This window comes from Acomys russatus, chromosome X, assembly GCF_903995435.1.
Source record: "Acomys russatus chromosome X, mAcoRus1.1, whole genome shotgun sequence".
Lineage (NCBI taxonomy): Eukaryota > Metazoa > Chordata > Mammalia > Rodentia > Muridae > Acomys > Acomys russatus.
In genome coordinates, this window is record NC_067169.1 from 47,317,248 (window position 1) to 47,340,884 (window position 23,637).

At 40.8% G+C, this 23,637-nt stretch overlaps 1 protein-coding gene across 1 annotated transcript in view; it reads left to right on the forward strand.

Annotated features, from left to right (window-relative positions):
• The window catches only part of Msn (moesin), an 83,024-nt gene extending 73,928 nt beyond the window's left edge, over window positions 1-9,096 (forward strand). The window contains exons 8-13 of the mRNA XM_051140946.1: window positions 1,122-1,285; window positions 5,366-5,496; window positions 5,757-5,917; window positions 7,068-7,160; window positions 7,537-7,761; window positions 8,363-9,096. Of these exons, the coding sequence (XP_050996903.1) occupies window positions 1,122-1,285; window positions 5,366-5,496; window positions 5,757-5,917; window positions 7,068-7,160; window positions 7,537-7,761; window positions 8,363-8,527 (939 nt within the window). The 3' untranslated portion in view covers window positions 8,528-9,096. The remainder of the gene's footprint in view (window positions 1-1,121; window positions 1,286-5,365; window positions 5,497-5,756; window positions 5,918-7,067; window positions 7,161-7,536; window positions 7,762-8,362) is intronic.
• Window positions 9,097-23,637: the final 14,541 nt, after the last annotated feature.

Sequence of the window (23,637 nt, forward strand, 5' to 3'; positions counted from 1 at the left end):
TCCATAGTTTAGTCCCGTGCGCTGCCACAATGTTCTGTTGGCTCTGCTCATCTTACAACTCTTCCCTTTTCTTCTCTTCAGTACTTTTGTTTCAATTGCTGACCAGCCTGATAGCCTGTGTATACTTTCTCTGGCTCTTTGGGCTTTTTCACACTTTCTGTAAGGAGCTTTCTGCCATGGGGCTACTTCCCACCATGTGGCTGACCTCCATACTGGCTTAACTCAAAGGTCATGGCCTTTTAAGCTCCGACCCATGGATCAATACTAGACTTATTTTGAAAACTAAAACAAAGTACTGCAGCAAAAAAAGACATTTCTAAGGAAATATTTTAGGTTTTTTTTTTTAAAGACTTGTTTTGTTTTTAAGACTTTCAGTTTTTAATTTTTCCATATTTAATTTTTGTGGACGGGCAGAAAAATATTCATTTCATAATGCACATGTGGCAGTCAGAGGACAGCTTGCTAGAGTTCTTTTTCTTTTGCTATGTTGTTTTTGGGGATTGCTAGGCTTTACTGAGTGAGCCATCTTGCTGCCCCTGTGGTGCTTTTCATGAGCAGAATTGGAGACAAATCGTGGTTTAGTGGAAAGAGCATTGGTGTCCAAGATAAGAAACATGGGTTCTAGTCTTGAATCTACCACTACTCTGGTACCTGACTTTGGGAAAAATGATTTCCTTACTCTGGTAATTAGTACTCCTTCTGGAATGCAATTGATTGGATAACAGAATTTTCCCAGTTCTTTTGGATTTAGCTTCACAGAAGTGAGGTTGCTTTCACCTTTTCCTCAAAATTTTATTTTTATTTATTTATTTAAAAATTATTTATTTTTATTTTATGTACATTGGTGTTTCGCTTGCATGTATGTCTGTGTGAGAGTGTCAGGTCTTGGAGTTACAGACAGTTGTGAGCTGCCATGTGGGTGCTGGGAATTGAACCTGGGTCCTTTGGAAGAGTACTCAGTGCTTTTAACTGCTGAACCATCTCTCCAGCTCCACAAAACTTATTTTTTTAAAATTTACTATTTTATTACTGGTGTGTATGTGCATGCATGTGTGTGCTCAATAGCACATGTGAGCCATCTCACCAGCCCTAAAAACTCAACTGCTGTCTTTTCCCTTCAGGACTTTGTGTTCTATGCTCCCCGGCTTCGTATTAACAAGAGGATCTTGGCCCTGTGCATGGGGAATCACGAGCTTTACATGCGTCGGCGTAAGCCTGACACCATTGAGGTGCAGCAGATGAAGGCGCAGGCGCGGGAAGAGAAGCACCAGAAGCAGATAGAACGGTGGGTGCTCTCCTGCTAGAGTTAGGACGACTGCTGTGCTAAGGAAGCTTCTAAAGGTTCTTAGCCTGCTTAGGGTATGAAATCAGCCCAGGACTCAGAGACTTGTGAACCGTGGAGGCGAGTACACCCCGTAATTTCATTTTTAGCAGAGTGGTTACAAGAGGGAAGAAGTTTTCATAGTTTCCTGTTATCTATGATGCTCACGCCAGCAGGTACATTATGGGTTGCTGTAAGTTAATTGACAAGTAGAACAGAAGTAGCTGAAAAGTCCATGAACAATTGTACTTAGATTGAGCAGAAACAAGCAGAGCACTTAGGATTTCCCCACAAAGCTCTTAGTTCTTGCATTCTTGCTGTTCAGTGTAATCTGAGGATTGGCAGCAAGAAACGTAGGAACTGAGATATTGATCTCAGACTTACTGATCAGTGTCTTAAGATCCCAGGATGTTATTTATCCAAAGAAGATAGCCAGTCAGTAACATGAAACATAAATGAAAACCATAACCAGTTACCATTTTTTTACTCAGTAGTGTGAGTATAAGAAATAAAATAGAAATATAAGTACTGGCAATGTTCTAAAAAAAAAATAGAATTTATGTATATTGCTGGTGAGAGTGTAAGGTGGTAGAAAATAGTTCCTCCAAAAGTTAAAACATGGTCAGGCGTGGTGGTGCACGCCTTTAATCCCAGCACTTGGGAAGCAGAGCAGGTGGATCTCTGTGAGTTGGAGGCCAGCCTGGTCTACAGAGTCCAGGACAGCCAAGGCTACACAGAGAACCTCCGTCTCTCTTGAAAAACAAACAAACAAAAAAACCAAAAAGTTAAAACACATAATTACTATATAATCTTGTAATCCTATCCCTAGGTAAGTAACCCTCAAAATGAAAAAATAGATGTGCAGGGCTGGAGAGCATGTCTCAGCAGTTAAGAGCACTGTCTTCTCTTCCAGAGGTCCTGAGTTTAGTTCCCAGCAACTACATAGTGGCTTACAACCATATAATCTTATGCCCTCTTCTGGCCTGCAGATGTAAATGCAGATAGAAGACTCATACATAAGTAATAAAATCTTAAAAAAGAAAAAAATGGATGTGCAAAAAACTAAATGCATGTACATACATATTCACCCCAGCATTATCCAGACACTTAAAATGTAAAAATAATCTAGTATATACCACGAGATAAATAGACAGATAAATTATAAATATACATAGTAGAATGAATCTTTTAAAAAAGATTTGATTTTAGTTGTATGTGGGGGTATGTGGTTGGTTGTATGGGTGATGTGTGCATGCACTTGTATGAATGAGTGCATGAGTGCCAGTGCGCCCAGAGAGGCCAGAAGAGGGCATCAGATACCCTGAAACTGAGGTTGTGAGCCTTTGGATGTGGGTGTTGGGAACTAAACTCTGATCCTCTGCAAGACCAGCAATTGGTCTTAATCACTGATCTCTCTCTCCATCCCATAGAATACAGCTTCATCTAGTTTGTGTTGTTATAATAGATGACCTAAGGCTGAGAACTTCATAAAAATAAGGAGGGTATTTTTGCTCATGGTTTCTTGGAGGCTGAGAAGTCCAAGATACGATGGCCAAATCTGGCAAGAGCCTCATATTGCACTGGAATTCAGCAGTGGACTATACAACAGTGTAATACAGCAAGAGAATCTTCAAGGAGGGTAGCACCTGTGGATTCAGACGAGATGCTTGAGTTACTTGTGACAAACTAGTCTCATAAGGAGAAAACCGTCTTCTGAAACTTAACCCATATCCTTAACATCCTTTCTGAGAGTGGCTCCCCTAATCACCTCCCACTTATGCCCATCTAATGAAAATTTCACTTCCCCTCATTACCTTTACATTAGGGACTGAAACTCTAAAGCACGAACTTAAATACCCATGCCAGAATGTGATGTGACTCCAAAAATGTTTATTATGCTTAGTGAAAAAGCATAAAGTATGACAAGTTGTATATTATATATTCTATTTATATGATGTAATCCAAAATAGAACTATTTATAGAAACCAAATGTGTATTGGTGGCTTCATGCTCTGGGAGAAGAAAAAATGTGATGGAATTTCTTAATGGGTATGGGGTTTTACTCTGCTGTGATGAACATATTTTATAACGAGGAAAAGGTGATAGTTGCCTACTATTGGCGATGTAATACATGCCATTGAATTACTTTTGTTTTTGTTGTGTGTGTGTGTGTGTGTTTGTTTGTTTGTTTGTTTGTTTTTTGAGACAGAGTCTCTGATCTGTGTAGCCTTGGCTGCCCTGGACTCGCTTTGTAGACCAGGCTGGCCTTGAACTCATAGCGATCTGCTTGCCTCTGCCTCCTGAGTGCTAGGATTAAAGGTGCGTGCCACCACACCTGGCTGAATTACTTTTGAAATGGTGGATTTGTATTGTTTAACTTTAACCCCAGGAAAACATTTTTTATAATCCCAGGAGATTCTTATGTACATTAAAGTTTGAGGAGCACTTCTTTAGTGGTGTACTCTGTCAACAAAGAGTTTAGAATGTTGGAAAGTTTCTGAGGCAGGAGGCAGGAACTGACTTCATAATATGATTACTTAGAAACTAAAGTTAGCTTGGCTTGGTGGACAACCAGACTTAAACAGCGAGACCCTGTCTTAAATAATGAAAAGAAAAACAAATATTTTTTTGTCACATTGAATGTGGTTTTAATACATACATATATTGCATACATATTTAATACATGCATATGTGTATGTATGTACTTACTCTAGATCTGCATATACTCACATATCTGCATATACATGCATATATACACATATGTATATATATGCATATACATGCATGCATCCACACACACATATATACAACACACATATACCTAAGGCTGACTTCTCTCTCCAACACTGGGCTTTAGACTCAAAACCCTGTGTGTGTCAGGAAAGCACTCTGTCACTGAGCTATTTTGACAGCCAAGAGTCTCATTTACTAAAAAATGTGTCAAGATTTTACGAGTAGTTTATTGAACTAGGACATACCCCCCTGTAGAACCTCACAGTCCAGTAACAAAGAGAATGAGGGAAATGCATACATGCATGTGCTCACACTGTCTGACTCACACAGTCTTGAGGAACAAAAGTTACATCATTCATTCCCTTAAATATTTATTGAACAGTGAAAAAATGGTGAAAAATTTCTCTCCTTGTGAAGTTAGTTTTCTAGTAGAATAAGACAGATAAAATAAATTGTTTAGCATATGCAATAGTGGAAAGTGCTATAGAAAAGTATGTGCCAAGCATTCTGAACAGTTAGGAACACTTGGTGCTTGGCAGAGAACTCAGGTGTGGTTCCCAGCACAAACATGGCGGTTTTCAGCCATCAGTAACTACACTTCCAGTGGATCTAGCACCTTCTTCTGGACTTCATGAGTACCACATGCATGTTGTACACCTATATACATACAAGAAACACACACAGTAAAATTTAATAAAGTATTTAAAACAAAAAGAATGTTTCCTTTAATAGGTAGGTAGTGAGGCCAGAAAAAGCAAATACTTGACTCTCAATCTGCAATAAAATCTGGGAGGGGGGAACTGAGAGCTAGGATTCAAGACAGGCAATGTTAGCCCTAGCTAATTCTTGAAGCACAAAACCAGCTGGGTGAGGTGGCGCATGCCTGTAATCCCAGCACTCAGGGAGTCAGAGCCAGGCAGATCTCTGTGAGTTCGAGGCCAGCCAAGACTGCACAGAGAAACCCTGTCTTGAAAACCAAACCAAACCGAAACGAACAAACAAACAAACAAAAAAGAAAAAAGAAGCACAAAACCAAAACTCAAACCCACTTTGCTATAAAGCTATAAGACAGAGTGCAAAAGTTTGTATATAATTTTGTAGAAGGAAGGTTGAGAACAAGAGTGAAGCAGTACCAGCATGCCATTTAAATCTCATGAACTCAAGGGAAATGGACTGAGTACGGACGGAGAAGTGTGCAGAACTGGAAGTGAGCGTGTTTGGAGGCTGAGGCCTAACAGACTTAGTTCCTAGAGGGCCTCAGTAGTCCCTGCAGCCTTGCTATCCTGTGACATCCCTCTCTCTCTTTCGTAGTGCTCTACTGGAAAATGAGAAGAAGAAGCGTGAGCTGGCCGAAAAAGAGAAGGAGAAGATTGAACGGGAGAAGGAAGAGCTGATGGAGAAGCTGAAGCAAATTGAGGAGCAGACTAAGAAGGCTCAGCAAGGTGAGGTTTCACTTTCCCCGGCACCTAGCCCTAGAGTGTACATCCTTTCCCCTGAGCTGCAGAACAACACTGCATAGGCCAGTTGGGGCCACAGAAGACATAAGGAATTTGTCAAGAAACATTCTTAGAACCCTTGCCTTCTGTGCCATGAAGTGGAAACTTCCCAGGAAGCAAGTTCATCTCTGAGACCATCATCAATTTCCTCTTTTAAAAATTTATTTATTCATTCATTCATTCATTCATTCATTCATTTTTACCAGAACTGGAAGAACAGACCCGCAGGGCCCTAGAACTTGAGCAGGAACGGAAGCGTGCCCAGAGTGAGGCTGAAAAGCTGGCCAAGGAACGTCAAGAAGCTGAAGAAGCCAAGGAGGCCCTGCTGCAGGCTTCTCGAGACCAGAAGAAGACCCAGGAACAGCTGGTAACATTGCATGCATCCTGAGCTGGGGTTGTATGCATGCATTTTTCTCACTTGCCCTGCCTGCCGGTTTATACATCTCTCTGCCTGCCTGCTGAGTCTGTCTAGTTTGTTTGTATCCCACACATCTCTAATAGTACTTTCCAAAGCAAGCTGAGACATCACTGGTGTGGCCCACAGTCTTTCATAGCCCTTGGGTTTTACTTACTTTTTTATATACAGATCTGAACCTGTAACCCAAGAAGGGAAAAGGGAGAGCACCTATTGTGTGTTGCTTTAGCCCCATTTCCTCTTTCCTTGCTTTTTTGGTGCTTCTTTCTTTAGTAGCCTTATGAAATTAAATCCCAAGCAGAAAAATGTGAGCAGATAAGGAAATTGGGAATCATAGAGGGCGAGAGACTTGTCGAGGGTCACAGCTGTGTTTGAGGAAGGTTTACAACTGCTTCCATCTCCAGTGGAAAGATCCCCTCCCTGAAATCTTGTATAAAACTAGGAATCTATGATTTGGACATTAAGAATCTATGGCTTCCATTGTAATATGGGTATGCTGGTTTCAGAAAGAGGTCATGAGAAATTTGCCCGAGGGATAAAGGGTATCCATAAACATTTCCAAATTGTATAGATTCCCTATGATATTAGTATTTATTTGTTCTAGTAGGAGTCTTGGTGGAGCCCTAGGATAGCAGTGAAGGGTTTGTCACTTCAAGCAGTGACTTTCAAGCTTTACTGAGGCCCCTCTGCATGCAGATTTGGCAACGTTAAGGGAAAGAAAAGATTGGCGTGATGATGCACACCTTTAATCTCAGCACTTGGGAGGCAGGGGCAGGTGGATCTCTCTGAGTTCAAGGCCAGCCTAGTCTACAGAGCAGGTCCAGGACATCCAGGGCTGTTACATAGAGACACCCCTGTCTCAAAACAACAACAACAAAAAAGATGGGAAGAAGAGAGACAGAGATGCCCAATTGTCTGCCTTAAGGAGAGGAGCTGTGACTTATGAAGGAGTAAAGGGTGGAGTCATTTGTTTAAAAGTCCCTAAGTCAACAAGAAATAGAGTAGCTGGTTATGTAGCGGCTCATCAGCAACTGGGGTTACAGACACCTGGACCTTGAAAACCCAAAGGTCAAGTGCTCACAGGTTTCTAATATGCCTATAGGCTTCAGAAATGGCAGAGCTGACAGCACGGATCTCTCAATTGGAAATGGCTCGAAAGAAGAAGGAGAGTGAGGCTGTGGAATGGCAGCAAAAGGTAAGATACAGAATCCAGAGTGATGCATTGTGGGAAAGAGTATGCTATATGTGTATATTCCAGATTCTTGTATTTCTTAGATTTAGACTCCTCCCTTTTAGGCACAAGCCATTTTTATAGGCATTATGGGAGAAAGTGCTCCAAGCTTTTGTCAGACACTTTAGAATCCCCCACTGTCTATGGGAGGTTGATAAAATTGCTCCTGTTTTTACAACTAAAAAAAAAAACAAACAAAAAAAACCACCTCAAGATCAAGCCAATAAAGCCACTTGTCCTGACTGATATCCGCCTCGTACTAGACATGTCTTTCTGGGTATAATTAGGTTGCCACAAGATACCTGATCTGACTGCGTTTCCTCTTTCTGTCCCTGGCCAGGCCCAGATGGTCCAGGAGGACTTGGAGAAGACTCGCGCTGAGCTGAAGACTGCCATGAGTACACCTCATGTGGCAGAACCGGCTGAGAATGAACAGGACGAGCAGGACGAGAATGGGGCAGAGGCCAGTGCTGAACTGCGCGCTGATGCTATGGCCAAGGACCGCAGTGAGGAGGAGCGGACCACCGAGGCGGAGAAGAACGAGCGTGTGCAGAAGCATCTTAAGGTATCCAGGCAGGGCCAACAGTTAAAGAGAGTGGGCAGTGACCTGATAGTCCATGACCTTTCCTAGAGCTAGGGGTAAGCACACTGTAGCCCTTGTAAGTGCTGAATAGGAGTCTGGGACTATAGGAACTTGAAGGGATGACACTTTCACTGCTGAATCACAACCTAGAGTACTTCCTTTAGGGCTCTCCCACTTGCTATTACTCTCCGCTCTTATATTCAGAAAATATCTAGCTAACCCAATTACTACTTGAGTATTCGAAAGATTATTCTGATCTACTCTTAAGAGGTAGCCATCATTAATTTGTCCTGTATTGTGTGTGTATGTGGTACATGTTCACAGGTGTGCATGTGCGTATAGGATATATGGCTAGCAAAGAGGAAAACAATTAAAAAAGAAGGAAAATCTAATCAAAGACATGGAGTTAAAAGGAGTCACAGTCATAGGAGAGGGGAGTAAGGGGAAAATGGGAGGGAGGGAGGAATGGGAGGATACAAGGAATGGGATAAGCATTGAGATGTAACAAGAATAAATTAATAAAAAATATTTTTAAAAACGGAGAGGAAGCCGTTGATCCCTGACTCATCTTGCATCCTCACAGGCCCTTACTTCAGAGCTGGCCAATGCCCGAGATGAGTCCAAGAAGACTGCCAACGACATGATCCATGCTGAGAACATGCGACTGGGTCGAGACAAATACAAGACCTTGCGCCAGATCCGGCAGGGAAATACCAAACAGCGTATTGATGAATTTGAGTCCATGTAGTGGGCATTTAGCCTTTAGGGACCCCTCCTCCTCCTTCTTCCTTGTCCCCACACTTCTATAGTTTTGCCTAACTAACACTGTGCTGGAGCCACTAACTAGAAAAGCCTTGGAGCCATGCCAAACATTCAGTATAGCCATGGGACCAAATTTAGCCCTTCAGTTTCCCCACTAACATCCTTGGGCAAATGGCCCACTGTGGTGCCAACAGAATCTCCTTTACCCTCTTTGTTACATTCAAGTAGCTTTCTAGAATAGACCATTTCCCCAGCTTAGAGGCTCATTCCTTTGGATTTGACATGCACTCCCCAGCACCCCCACCCCACACCTTACTGTTGCTCTCTGGCACTCAAGTGTGACATAGGTTAATAGCAAGCTTCCACCTCTTGCCTTTTCTTTCAAGTCTTATGGTTGTGTGGTTTAGGGACAGAGGTAGGGCCTTGGATATATCATTTTAGTATGTCAACTGACCTAGGATTTGGCCACTTAATGTCCATCCCTTTTAGAGTAATTTAGCCTTTGTAATGATTGGTGGGTAAGGAGATATTTAGTCATCTTATTTCTTCTACCTCCCGTTTAGTCCCAATGAGCCTTGTCACTGTGTCTAGGGACTCAGTTTCTAATCAAGGAGGGATGAAGGTATGAAGGAAACAGTACATTCAAGAGATAGACTAATAACATCAAAAGCCACCTGCCCCATTGCAAAACAGTGAGGTCTATGGGCGGGGCTACCCCCATGTTAGTCCATGTTCCTGGTTCCTTGTCTAAATCTCTCCAATCTCCAGATTTCTTCCAGTACAGAGAGGATGAGTACCCTCCATCTTAGCCAGATGTACCTAAACCTGTTGCCACTAAGGAAGAAATACTTATACCTGGCTTTAGGATTTTCCCTGCTGGGAGTTCTAAACTGTTTCCCCTGGAGCTAATTGGGCTACTGTCCTTGCTTCATGGATACACAGGCTGATGAGTAAGAATAGCCTTTGTCTCTAGGTCACCCAGGCATCCTTCCTCATCTTACCCTGTCCAAAGTGGTGAATGGGCCCTGCTTCTGACAAATCTCTAACCCAGGCCTCATCACTAGTAGTGCTGCCCCTTGGGGCTACATACAGAAAGCTCCTGGGAATCTGGCCTTGTCTCTTCACACCCCCACATGCTTTTCTCCACTTCGGAGCAGCTGCTTCCTCTTTTTTGTCACATGTGTGCTCTTTTGATTTTTTTTTTTTTACCAGTATCATATGTACTAGTGATCTCTAACAATATTGATTTCTACTTTTTTTGCTAATGCACTATTAGAGACAGGATTATTTTAGCTTCATTATTTTTACTTAACCCCCCCCACACACATCTGGGAAGTATATACTGTATTAAAAATGATATTTTGCCAAAAACATTATATAAGAAGATTTCAGTATTAGTGATTCAGCTGTCACTATAGGTCATAAAATCCATATAAAATGTACTTAGTATTTGGTTTTATTGTTCCTGTTGCCTTTTACCCAGGGCTCAGCCCCAAAAGGCTGTCTGGTCCCCCCATGCAGTACCTCTAGCCCAGAGCCCCCCCCCCCCCAGCCCATGTCTCTTCTACTTAACCTTGGGGAAATCTCATGTGCGTTGCTGTGAATTATCTTGACACCTGGTGAGCTGCCCTTTAGTTGCTAAATTAAAACCTGGAATTGGGAGGGGGGCAAGCTCGCTTCATTAAGGGCAATATCCCACCCCTGCAGAGGCTGAGGAGAAGGTTAGAATTTATATTCAGGTTTTTTGTGTATTTTTGTTTTTTTAAATAATTGTTTTGGAGGGGTTTATGCTCAATCTGTGTTCTATTTCAGTGCCAATAAAATTTAGGAAGACTTCTTTGTGACTCAGTCTTTCTTTCTTTGTGAATATTTCTTTGTAATTTCTAGTCCAGAGGCTACCTATCTTTCATTTCATCTTACCTTGACTTAAGTTCTAGTGGAAGGAGGAATATAATTGTCCTCATTTTAATAGGAACAAATGACTTTAAACACTGCCAAAACAAGAGAAACCAGATTAAGTCCTGAGGTTACAGGTGTGATGGAGATGACAACAGATCTATTCCTTTTATGGAGCTTCATGCCATGTTTTCTGGTATGGGTTGGCGAGAGAACTCAGCTGTTCTCAACCTGTGTGTTGCAACCTGTTTGGCAAGTCTCTGTCTCCAAAACCATTTACATTTTGATTCATAACAATAGCAAAATTGGTTATGAAGTAGCAACAAAAAATAATTATATGGTTGGGATCACTACAACATGAGGAGCTGTATTAAAGGGTCACAGCATTAGGAAGGTTGAGAAGCACTCTGTTAAAGGCTAAGGCTCACAGACCAGTTTTTTTTTTTTTTAATGTGACCACAGGACTTGCATTAACCAATTGATAACTTCTAGACTTCTTTGGCATTGGAGTTTAGAAGCCGTGTAACCTCAGTTGACCTTACCTTGAAGATCCTCTTGCTTTTGCCTCCTCAGTGCTGAGACTATAAGCATGTGCCATCAAGCACAGCGAGGCTCCTTAACGCTGGCATACACTTGGGAGGCTCAGGCCCTGTTCTTCCTCCTTGTCTAGGAAACCTCGGACTTGTTTTATTCCCCACACTGTTTCTTTTTACTGCACTGTCGATAAAAGACAGGGAAACTATCTAGGGCCTTTTTACAGAAGGCAGTGGAAGATGCTGTGTGGAATGAGGGCTGATAATATACGTGGTACTTTGAAGTTTATAAAGCATGCAAATTCTGTGGCTTAGATATGATTACCTTCATTTTGCAGATGAGGAAATTGAGATTCATGTAACAACTTTTTAGATTTTCTTGGACCTGACATTTCCACTTATTTAGCTCCTTGGGAAGTAGAAATTTGGAAGGAAAACTGGTTTATCACATACACACTTTAAATTCTCACAACAGCCCTTTGGCAACTTATCTGCCAAATATAATCCTTTTAGAAATTAATTTTTCAAACATTAGAAATTTTGGACATTTGAGACCAAGGATCAGCTATATATGGAGTTGAGGCCAGCCTGGGCTACTTGATACTGTCTCAAAATAGAAAACAAACAAACATCCTCAAAAAGGAACCAGGTCCAGTGGCACAGACTTGTATGTAATCCTAGCTACTCGGGAGGCATGAGAAGGGAAATCACACACTCCACATTTCAGGGCTACACAATGCATTTTAGAAAATCTTTAACTGTCTTTTTTGTTTGTTTGTTTTGAGACAGGGTGTTTCTGTTTGGCCTTTACTGTCCCAGAAATCGCTCTGTAGGCCAGGCTGGCCTTGAACTCAGAGATCTGCTTGCCTCTGCCTCCAAAATGCTGGGATTAAAGTGGAAACTATTTGCTGAAAAGAAGAAAAACAGGCCAAGGGGGTCAAGGTGTAGAGGAGGAGGGGAATGAATGGATGACAACAAAGTAATCCATGGATAAGAAGAAATACCACAAAGAAACAAAATTCTTTATATGTTCACCAAAAACTACTGATGAGGAAAATGAAAAGGTGAGAAGAAGGCTAAAGATGGAGTTCAGAGATAGAATGCTTGTCTAGCATGCAGGAGTCCCTAAGTTCAACCTTTAGGGCTCAAAAAGCAATATAAACAGAAGCACTGCATGAGTGTGGTTAGCATGAGGGTGAGAGTAAAGGTGGTGCTGTACTATCCAGATAATTCTAATGTCATCTAAAAAAAAAACTATGATGGAGAGGGTAGTAGCCTGGCATTGTAGCACACGCCTTTAATCCCAGCACTTGGGTGGAAGAGTCAGGCCGATCTCTGTGAGTTCGAGGCCAGCCTGGTTTACAACGTGAGTCCAGGACAGTCAAGGCTACACAGAGAAACCCTGTCTCAAACAAAACAAAACAAAAAGATGGAAAGGGTGATCTAACAAAGACATTATGGTGCTGGCTTTGGAGATAGAGCAGGAATTTCAGTGACCTCTACAAACTGGTCCCCCAAAGTAGATAATACAATACATTGAGGCTTTTTGTTTTGCGTCCTTGTTTGTTTGAGACAGGGTTTCAAACTATAGCCCAGATTATCCTGGAATTTACTGTGAGGACCAGGGTGGCCTCAAATTTGTGGCATTCCTTCTGCTCCTACCTCCAAAGTACAGTTATTATAAATGTGAGGGATCAGATCAGGATTGCATTTGTGTTATTCCAAGTTACTATTTTTCACACTGTCCTACATTTTTAAAAGTTCTCCATTCTAGGAATGACAGTGGCAGGAATAAAGAATAGGTTAATGGTTTCTAGTGGTTAAGGAGCAAGGTAGAGAAGCTGCCACGGGGCTATAACTCTGTAATAGCAGCATTGGAGGAGGTCAGCCTAGGTTACACAGTGAGTTTCAGTCTCATCTCAAAATTTTTCCAAAATAAATAGCGAAAGTAAGTAAATAAATAAATAGAAAAAGAAACAGTACAAAGTGTGCAGAGTAGAGCATGTGTGAGAAGCAAATGTGGCTGAAAGAGCAACACATTCTGCATGTTGTGTTTTATATCCTAACTGTCTCAATGTTCTATCTAGGCAGGCAGTGATTCCTGATCATTTATGAAATGCCACCATCAGATGGACCTGAGGAAAGCATCTATGTAGTTCATGTCGTTATTGTTTCTTTCTTAAAATGGAATTTTATTTTATGTATATGAATGTTTTGCCTGCATTTATATTTGTGCACTGTGTGCAGACCTGCTGCCCTTAGCAAGCAGAAGTGTGTCAGATCCCCTGCAATTGAAGTCAAAGAAAGTTGTAAGCTGCCCGGTGTTGAGACCTGAACTTAGGCCCTCTTGCAAGAGCAACAAGTACTTCTAACCTGCTGAGCCACCCCCAGCCCCTCTTTAGTATTCCTTACAACTGCATATGAGTCTTTGATGTGACTTAGGTTTTTTTTTTAATGGGTAGGAAGGGGGAAGAGTTGTGGAAGGGTGAAAATGAGCAAAATTCAAACACATATATGAAAATGTTTTCATGAAACTTGTTATTTTGTACACTATGTTGATAAACACTCACTGCTTGTATCTGCCAAATGACATGGCAATATTAAATACAATAATGTCTACCTAGAAGCATCTCAAACATGAATTAAGAGAATAAACAAAATTCCAGCATATTTATACAATGATATATTACTCAGGAACATAAGTAAATGTACTATTGAAACATACATACATATAGCTGAACTCATAGACCCGTGACACATGGAAGCCATAAAAGAGACTCTGTGGTATACTCTTTTGCTTTAAAAGTCAGGTTATATTTTAAAAGTACAGCATATGAAAATTTCATTAGTGTTAGAGTCCTGGTAATCCAGATAAAACCCTACAGCAGTATTAGAGCATGTGATGCCTTTGCATTTACTGTCAGCAGACAAATCCAGCATGGGTTATAAACACAGAGCAAAAATCCAACATTCAATACAATCCCAACAATGAGTCATTTCATGCAAAAATAGGTCAGAACTCTTAAGTCAGCAGGCTGCTCTCTTGCTGTGTCTAATTAAAATTTTTGAAGCAGGAAGTGTAGTTAATGCTTGAAGTTTTAATTTCAACAAGAAATTCTGAAAATGCCTCAGCATCCCCAAGTGGAGGAAGGAAGCCAGCCTCATTGTCTATGTCTAAGGGAAACGGAGCTTGTTCCAGGCAGAGAGCTAGTGAGCTGTGCCTGAGAGAGAATGTTGGTGGCTCTCCTTAGAAAGTGCCATCTGGAAGATGGGGAAGTGACAGCCATGATGTCATTTCTCCATCTGTCCTCATGTCCATAAGCACACTTTAATCAACTGTCAATGACTATACTCAGATGTTGAATGGTGAAATGGGGATACAGCGGCAACAGAAAAATGTCACTCTTAAACTTCAGAAATTGCAACATGAGATTCCATTGGGTTTCAGAAAGAGAAATGACCACACATAAACAGAAATGGGTGGGTGGGGATCCTGCATCTGCTTTCCATGAGCAAACAATCAAAACATGGGGCACCAGAGAGGCCAAGTGAACTGACAGGTCCCAGAATTTAAAAACTTGCGTCTGAGTGCCTGACTCAACCAAAGCAATTCTCAGAGGAACTTGAAATATACATCACCTGAAGTCCATGAAATCCACATGCATAGGAAAACTCAAATCACTTCAAGGGGGAAACTTGAGTTTAATGATTTCTTTATCTCTAAAGCAAATTCCTGTGCAAATCTTTCATTTCCAGCTCACGCCTGCTGCCCTGAATAGGATTATCAGAAATATCTGTCATCTTCATTGCCTGAAGGCACGGCTCAGGGCTGCAGGACTGAGCCCTGCCGATCACTACCCTGGCCTTTCCTGGGAGGAAGCAGATCCTTTCCCCTTGGCATCAGTTTGGGGGGCATGCTTGGCCCTATGCCTACAGTGCCCTGCATCCATGGCCAGCAAATGCAGCAGACCACCCCCTAACCCTCAGCTCTCAATATTTTCTCACCACTGCTTGAAGAGTCTGCAATGCTGGCAAGCCCACTGCCTGCTGCAAAAGAGAAAATGCTCCTCAGTAGCTGCCATTCAGTTATATGACATTCTAGAGCAGGTGCGGTTTGGTGGAGCTAGGGTGGAGAAGTTGACTAGAAAGGAACAATTCTTAGCCTGTGTCATCATATGTTATAAACATAGGTAAAACTTATTTACATGTTGGATGCAAATACATTTTTTTACTTTTTAAATCTTTTTTTTATTTTAAAATATATTTTATTAATTTATTCATATTATATCTCAATGGTTATTTCATCCCTTGTATCCTCCCATTCCTCCCTCCCTCCCATTTTCGCCTTACTCCCCTCCCCTATGACTGTGACTGAGGGGGACTTCCTCCCCCTGTATATGCTCATAGGGTATCAAGTCTCTTCTTGGTGACCTGCTATCCTTCCTCTGAGTGCCACCAGGCCTCCCCATCCAGGGGACATGGTCAAATATGGGCAGATCTGGGTCCAGGGGTCCTGCTCAAACTATGGCACCAGCAAGGACAATACGTGCAGTAAACTTCGAACCCCTACCCAGATCTAGCCAATGAGCAGGACATTCTCCACAGTTGAGTGGAGAGTGGGGACTGACTTTCACACGAACTCTGGTGCAGCAAATACGTCTTTTAAAAGAAGAAGTCTTTCCTGGAAAAGTTGGAAAATATTTAGTCCCTTATTTCTCAGAGTGTGTAGTAACCATTTGGTGCATTTGAAATCGATTGCTGGGTGTGCAGAGTTGTAGGTTCAAGGTCTACTTGGCCTATAAAGCAAGACACTGCTATAGAGACACTGTTCTAGAGTCTAGAATTAACCAAAGCTTGGATAGGTAGAGTTCTAGAGAGAGAAGGGTCTCATCTATGTACACAAAACTGCTGGCCAGAGATCCACTTAGAACTTGTTTCATGACTGTTTTCTCTGTGTTAAAGCCATTGGTCAGACCTTCCCTATGGACTTCTTACAATGTCGCCTTAATCTTCTAGTTGGTGCTGCTTTACCAAACTTAGTCATAATGTCTGTTCATTACACCACACCTACTGTCTGCTTTTACCTGAAATGGCCATGTAGTCACATTCTTTTATTCCTTCCTGAAACCAGGAAGAAACACTTTCCTGTATTTGAGGTGGTGGTAAGGAACAGTCTTCGTCTTTATGGTAGCCTGATGTCCACATCATGACTTCAGGTCTTTTTTCACAGAATTATTATAGCCTGTCTACCAAAATAAATGGTCCAGGTGTGGTTGTACATCCCTTTAATACTAGCACTAGAGAGGCATAAGCAGGTAGACTTGGGTGAGCTCCAGGCCAGCCAGGGCTACATATTGAAACGCAACCAAAAACAACCACACACACACACACACACACACAAATCACATTATTTTTTCTTAATGTAGACTGATGTTATCACTTTAGAAAACAGTCAGTTCCTTATAACAATATATGGGGTAAAAATGTGGCATAGTGACAGAAAACTTCCATAGCATGCATGAGGCTCTTGATTTTACCCATAAAACCTCCAAAAGTTAAATGTAGTTACTATATGGCCTTGCAGTTCCATAGTTATATATCCAAGAGAAGTCAAAATATATGCCAATGATAAAACTTACATGCAAGAATCATTGCCTATCAAGTACAAAGATCTCGGTTTAATTTTTAGCATCACAAAAACTTACACACAAATATTAATAGTAGTAATCTTGTAACCAAGGTGGACAAAATGTGAAATATTTATGAACTTGGATAAGTACAAAAAATCTGATGGAGGCATTTCTTTAATTGAGGTTCCTCATTTTAGATAAATCTAGCTTGTGTTAGGTTGACAAAAACATACCAGGGCACAGTTTCACCCCAATCAGCTATTATCAGGAGAACTGACAACAAATGTAGGCAAGAATATGGAGGAAAGTAGTCCCTAGTCATTGCTGGTGGGAGTTTAAACTACTATATCGAAGAGTATGTCCTAAGAACTCCATATACTACCACAAAGAAATGATCACATCCATATAATGCAATGCAGTTGTATTCAAACGAAAAGAAAACTGAAATTATGAAAACTTCAGGAAAATATATGGATCAGGAAAGTGCTATATTAAGCAAGGTAACCCAGACTCAGACAAAAAAATTGCACTCTCTCTCTCATATCAAGACCATGTGAAGTTGAGCAGTGGTGGCACACTATTTTAATCCCAGCACTTGGGAGGCAGAGGCAGGTGGATCTCTGTGAGTTCGCGGCCAGCCTAGTCTGCAGAGCAAGTTCCAGGGAAGTTATACAGTGGAACTCTGTCTCAAAAAAAAAAAAAAAAAAAGAGCCTCGTGTGTGTGTGTGTGTGTGTGTGTGTGTGTGTGCACGCGCGCTCACCTGCCTAATACTTCTATGTGTGTAGACTCAATTTTTAACAACTATATTTTATTATGAACTTATTAAATGAGCCTACCTCCCTTACAACCCGACTAACCCAAACAACAGGAAAAGAATATTAAAGAACATAATAATGGAACCTTAAGGATATCAGTTCTGAGGAATGATTCTCCTGGTGTAGTCCCCAGGATCTCAGTAATCCCACAATTCAGTTAACGTTGCTTTTGGAACCTGGAACAGCAGCTGAGGCTGGAGCCTCAGGCAGAGCCCAAAGCCTTAAAGTCTTCCCTGGAGCAGTTCTCTAGGAGCATCTCTTGAAGTGCAGTGATGAACAGCCAAAACAGTCCCAAATCCTCTCTCTCAAGCCTCTTTTTTCTTTCTTTCTTTCTTTTTGTTTTTTTTTTTTTTTGTTTTTTTTTTTTTTTTTTTTTTTTTTTTGGCCTCATATGTATATCTCCTCTCAGAGTCTCTACTAGAATGTTTTCAGCTGGCAACATTCAAGCTCCTCCACAAAGTGGTTCGACTTCTAAGCGGACCCGCTCTTTCACTAGTCTGTTCCCCATCCCACACTTGGGATCAACACAAAAACATGTCTACCTCCTCTTCAAATGTCTATAAATGTTGGTATAGCCTGAAAAACTAGAAAGGAGAGAAAGAGTATGGGGAAAATACACAGAGAATGGAGACGGGTAAATGATCACAGTTGACATGAAACCTGAAATGAGACCGCAGATGGGAGGCTGTAAGGGGCAGACCGCTGGAGATCATGAGGAGGAAGAAGAGTCAACTAGGGCATTTTTTTTTGTCTGAAAATTCTATAATGAAACCTAATATTTTATACTAATTTAAAAATAAAAATATATACAGTGTTTCATGTTCAAAGAATGACACTCTAGCAGCAACTTGATTCTATACATGGAAATAAAGAATACTCATAAATTATGTAATAAATGACAGTACAAATGCATATTTTTTCTTTTCTCTTATTGTTATTTTTTGCTCATGTGTGTGCATCTCTCTATATTTATAACCATATCTTTATCTATCTATCTAAACACAGGGAGCAGCTTAAAAGATTTAGGTGTAGAAAGGTCTTTTAGAAGAAGGTTCCTCTTGAGCAGTGATTAAGGCCAACAATTGACAAGTGAGAACTCAAAAAACTGAAAAGTTTCTGGACAGCTAGAGAAACAATCCATTGAAGAGGAAACCTACAGAATGGGAGACAATCGTTGCCAGATATCCTTTTGACAGAAGATTAATATCCAGAATATACAGAGAACTCACAAAGGAATTGAGAAATCAAATGGCCCAATTAAAAAAAATGGGCTAGGGATCTAAACTGAGATTTTTCAATAGAAGAATTAAAAATGGATAAGGAATACATCAAGTGTTTTCACCATCCTTGGCAGTTAGTGAATTGCAGATTCAAACAACTTTGAGATTTCATGTCACCCTCATCAGAATGGCTAAGATCAACAAAACAATTGGCAACATTTGTTGGTGTGGTTTGGGGAAGAAAGGAACCCTCATTTTCTGTTTGTGGGAATGCAAATTGGTACAGTCATTCTGGAAATCAGTATGGATAATATTAGAAAAAAAAAAAACAAAGTTAAATCAACCATGTGACCCACCAATACCCCTCTTTGGAATATGCCCCAAAGGATGTCATTCTTCTATACAGATATTTGGCCATCCATTTCTACCCATATTCACAATAGCTACGATGTAAAAACATTCAAAATGATATATCGATAATGAAAATACGATACACACACACGATGGAATACTATTCAACTGGGAAGAAAATTGAAATCATGAAATGTGCAAGTAAATGGATGGATCTAGAAAAGAATATATAGAGTGATATAACACAGACCCAGAAAGACAAATGCTGCCTGTTCTCTGTCATCTCTGGTTACAAGCTTCAAGTTTTCATGTATGAATATAGTACATGGAGTGACCACAGAAAGCAGGAAAGTACGAAGGGGCCATAAGTGGGGGAGGTTTGGAAGGGGAATACAGGATACGGGTGATATGAGGAAGGAAAAGGAAAAAAAAGGTGAGGGGGATTCCAAAAGGGTAGTGGGGAGGGAGGTGAATACGGGAGGAGGACTGAGGAAGGAGAAACACCTGCAAGGCTGTTTGATGAAGCCTCAAGGAATCTTATTATTTTATATTTATGTAAAACCATACACAATACATATATGCGCGTGTGCGCGTGCACACACACACACACACACACACACACACACACACACTATGCAACTAGAGCTGACAATACTTCCCTCAAGAACCATGGATTAACAAGAGCCCCAGTACAAGGCACAAGGAATCACCTTTAGAATAGTTGGTCTAGGCAGTCCACGTGATGCACCAAACAATATAGGTTATGGCTTTTGCCTTTAGTTGTCTATCAGAGTTTGGAGGTAAGCCCCTGTTCCTGAAGACACTGCACACTTAGGACACAGGACGCAGATGATCGGACCTGGATAAAACCTGAAGGCCTATCCTGAAGTCTAGCTTTCAAGTTTTCAGGGAAAAAATGTGCAAATTGCCAAGGCAGGGAAGCTGTGATTCCTATGAACCACAACAATGATCAGCATGGTAAGATGTATGAACAGGTGCAGTAAGTGGCATTCTTCACACGGTGGGGGTAACTAGTACTAGAAACCATTTTTTATTCACCATGCCTGGTAGTAGAAAGCTAGGCAGCTTCCTGATCAAGGACACTAGGAGAGAATCTATTACCATCACTTTGCTGCATCAGCATAGCTCCCAAGTACATTCTAAATAGTTTTAAAAAGATTTTTAAAAAAGATTTATTTATTATTATGTACACAGTGTTCTGCCTGGATGTAACACCTGCAGGCCAGAAGAGGGCATCAGATCTCATTATAGATGATTGTGAGCCACCATGTGGTTGCTGGGAATTGAACTTAGGACCTTTGGAAGAGCAGCCAGTGCTCTTAACCTCTGAGCTATCTCACCAGCCCCTACATTCTAAACCTTATCTTTATAATACAGGTAATTGTAGCTACCACCTCTCAACAATGAAGTTTCTCTTTACAGCCAGTCAAGAACATCACAGAAAACCACAATGCAGATTCAGAGGATAATGGAGAGTACAGCTCCAAGGGATACATATACATCATAGCGTGTGCATCTGTGGCTCAGTGAACTTCATGGAAAAGGAGGCAGGAAGATTGTAAGAGCCAGAATACCAGGAAATCCATTGTGAAGCACTCTGTCAGAGAAATAGCCACATGAAAAAGTTCTGAACATTGCTGACATTGAAGGGGGACTCTCTCATGGGGCTCCCACCTTTGGACAATGAACTACATAACTGATGATTGCTGAGAGAGAAAGAGAGAGAGAGAGAGAGAGAGAGAGAGAGAGAGAGAGAGAGAGAGAGAGAGAGAGAGAGAGAGAGAGTTAGCCCTTCTCAGGGATGAGGGCCCTAACTGGCTGTCCAATACAAAGTTGTCAGCCTTGAAACCAGATACACACAGACAACAAAAGTGGACTCAGTTGTATTTGAATATTTCTGCACACACAGACACACATATAGTTATAATTGGGGGAAAGAGACTATCAATTTGAGAGTTGGAGGAACATGGAAGGAATTGGAGGGAGGGGACTTTGGAAGGACTGAGAGGAGGAAAGGGATGAGGAAAGAGATGTAATTAAAAATAAATGTAGCTGGGCGTGGTGGTGCATGCCTTTAACCCCAGCACTGGGGAGGCAGAGGCAGGAGGATGGGTGGTGTGTTCTGGGCCAGCCTAGTCTACAAAGTGAGTCCAGAACAGTGAAAGCTACACAGAAAAACACTGTCTAAAAAACCTAAATAAATAAATAAATAAATAAATAAATAAATAAAATAAGTGTAATAGAAAACAATATAGAAATTATCAGAAATTACTGGAAAATATGTAACATTTTATAGGCTGCTCTACGAAATAAAACAATACACACTTTTGCAAGCATAAAAACTTAGGTGTACTAATAAAAGCTAAATACGTGAACAGTGGTTAGAAGCTTAAACACATTTGTAAAAATAGGTACAGGGCAAAATGTATCAACACATTTAGGTATATTAGGTAATTGTGTGCATCTATTGCCCACAATACATTTAACTAGGTCATTTGAATACTGTGATAGACAATCTAGAATTTTGATGAGATTAATGAAACAGAATTTGCTTCAAGTACAGATATCTTTGGAAATTTACTTTCACAAGACCACATGGACAAACTGGAAATAGGGCACATTAGCTACCAGGAAGCAGAGGCAAGTGGATCGCTGTGAGTTCGAGGCGAACCAGGTCTACAAAGCAAGTCCAGGACAGCCAAGGCCACGTAGAGTAACCTTGTTTCAGGGTGGGGGGGGGGTGGGGATGGGCGTGGGGAAAGAAGCAATTTAAAGGAGGATGGATTTAGACTCAGAGTCTCAATGGCGGGAATGTGGGGGTTTGGGCTCCATCTAGTGGCCATGGATTTAGAGTGACTTGTTATATCTCCGCTAGCCTACCAGGAAGCAGAGATCTTAAACCAGATGGAGCCAGCTATAATCCTCTATTCCTGTACCTACACCCTTGTATCTGTAAGCTGGGTCTCATGTTAAAAAAGATTCACCACATTCTCCAACAACATCACCATCACCTCAGGAGCAAATGTTCAAACACATGGACCTATGGGAGACATTTCAATCCACAGTTTAGGGAAAACTAGGACACAGAGCCTCAGCTTATCCCTTTCTCTCATAAATTTGGTCTCGCCTATTTTTGTTCAAGGTATACATGATACAAGGTCATCTTTGATGGATTTTTGTAAGAACAAGGATATAGGATGTGGTCATATTAAATTTATTTCCTAGGGAATCCTGTGTGTGTGTGTGTGTGTGTGTGTGTGTGTGTGTATGTGTGTATATTATGCAGATTATCTGGACGCCTTCTTTAGTTTATTTGGATCAGCAGTATTCGTGAGAAGAACATCAGATTGTTTTGTGGATGAAATCAGCTTCAGCTTCATTTTTGATTCGCCACTACTTGATGAGAAATATCACTGAAGGATGAGGTGTGTGGTTAGCTTAGATTTTGTTTCTGCTCTAACTCAATAATGTCTACCTAGACCATCATGAAGAGTTTCAGTGTTCCTATATCTGTAAGATGTGCTAACAAAAGCGAACATAACAGGCTTGAAGTAGGGCCCTGCTTCCTCCAGGATAAATAGCATCACAGGCTCAGGTCATAGCTCCCAATATGATTTTGACAATCCTGTTATCAAAGAGCAGGTTCATATGAGGAAAGACTCTTTCTGAGAAGAATATGAATGTTCTTAAAGATATTCTGTGATAACATTTATCATTCATAGTAAGCTTAAAGTACATTCATAATTACTCTAGAATTATTCTGAGTAAATATGCAATCTATTATTATTATGTGTTTAAGAGACAAACAAAAATAATGACTCCATTAGTAGTTAAAGACTGTAATCATAAAAAAAGCCTGTAATCATGGTGTATGGGTATATACTTTGCTTGTGAGGCTAACAGTATCCCACATAGATAATAAATAGAAATTACTTTGTGTACTTGGGAAAATTTTGTATTGCTATGACTAATGCCCAAAACAAAGAAAAATTACGTGAATGGTTTAAATTATAACCATTTTCTTAAAAATAATTTCCTTGTTAAAATTGAAAATACAAAAGGTAAGAAATAATTTTAGCCCAGGGAAGTATGTAGGACAATCTAGCCTTATTATCGGGAAAGACTTATGAATCCAGTGGAAACCAGAGTTACTGAATAGCAAGCCAGACAGCACAAATTGACAATTTGTTCACGATATGAGTGTCAGGAGATAGCATGATATACATACAGGTGTTTTGAGAGTTGGGGCTGTGTGAGCCATAGGTAACCATGATTAATTTTTTTCAGGCCTTCTTACTACATTCATTAGGGATTTTAGAATTTCTATTATGCAAAATATCTAGAAGCAGCAAATCTAGTTACAGTGGTTGTGAGCAGGTGGCTTGTCAGGAGGCTACATTTGCATACACAATTATACTCTTTGAGTCAAATGTTGTGCTTTGCAAGGGCAGCTTGAGGAAAGGCAGATGAACACTGGCAGTGAACAGAGTTTGATCTTCTTGGCAATGTCGCTCCTAGCCTAGGAGAAATTACTTTAATCATGAAATGTTGATTGAATCCCATGGCAGAGTGGATTTGGACCATGTAGACTTTAGCCATCCATTCTATTCTATTTTCTGCACACTGCTT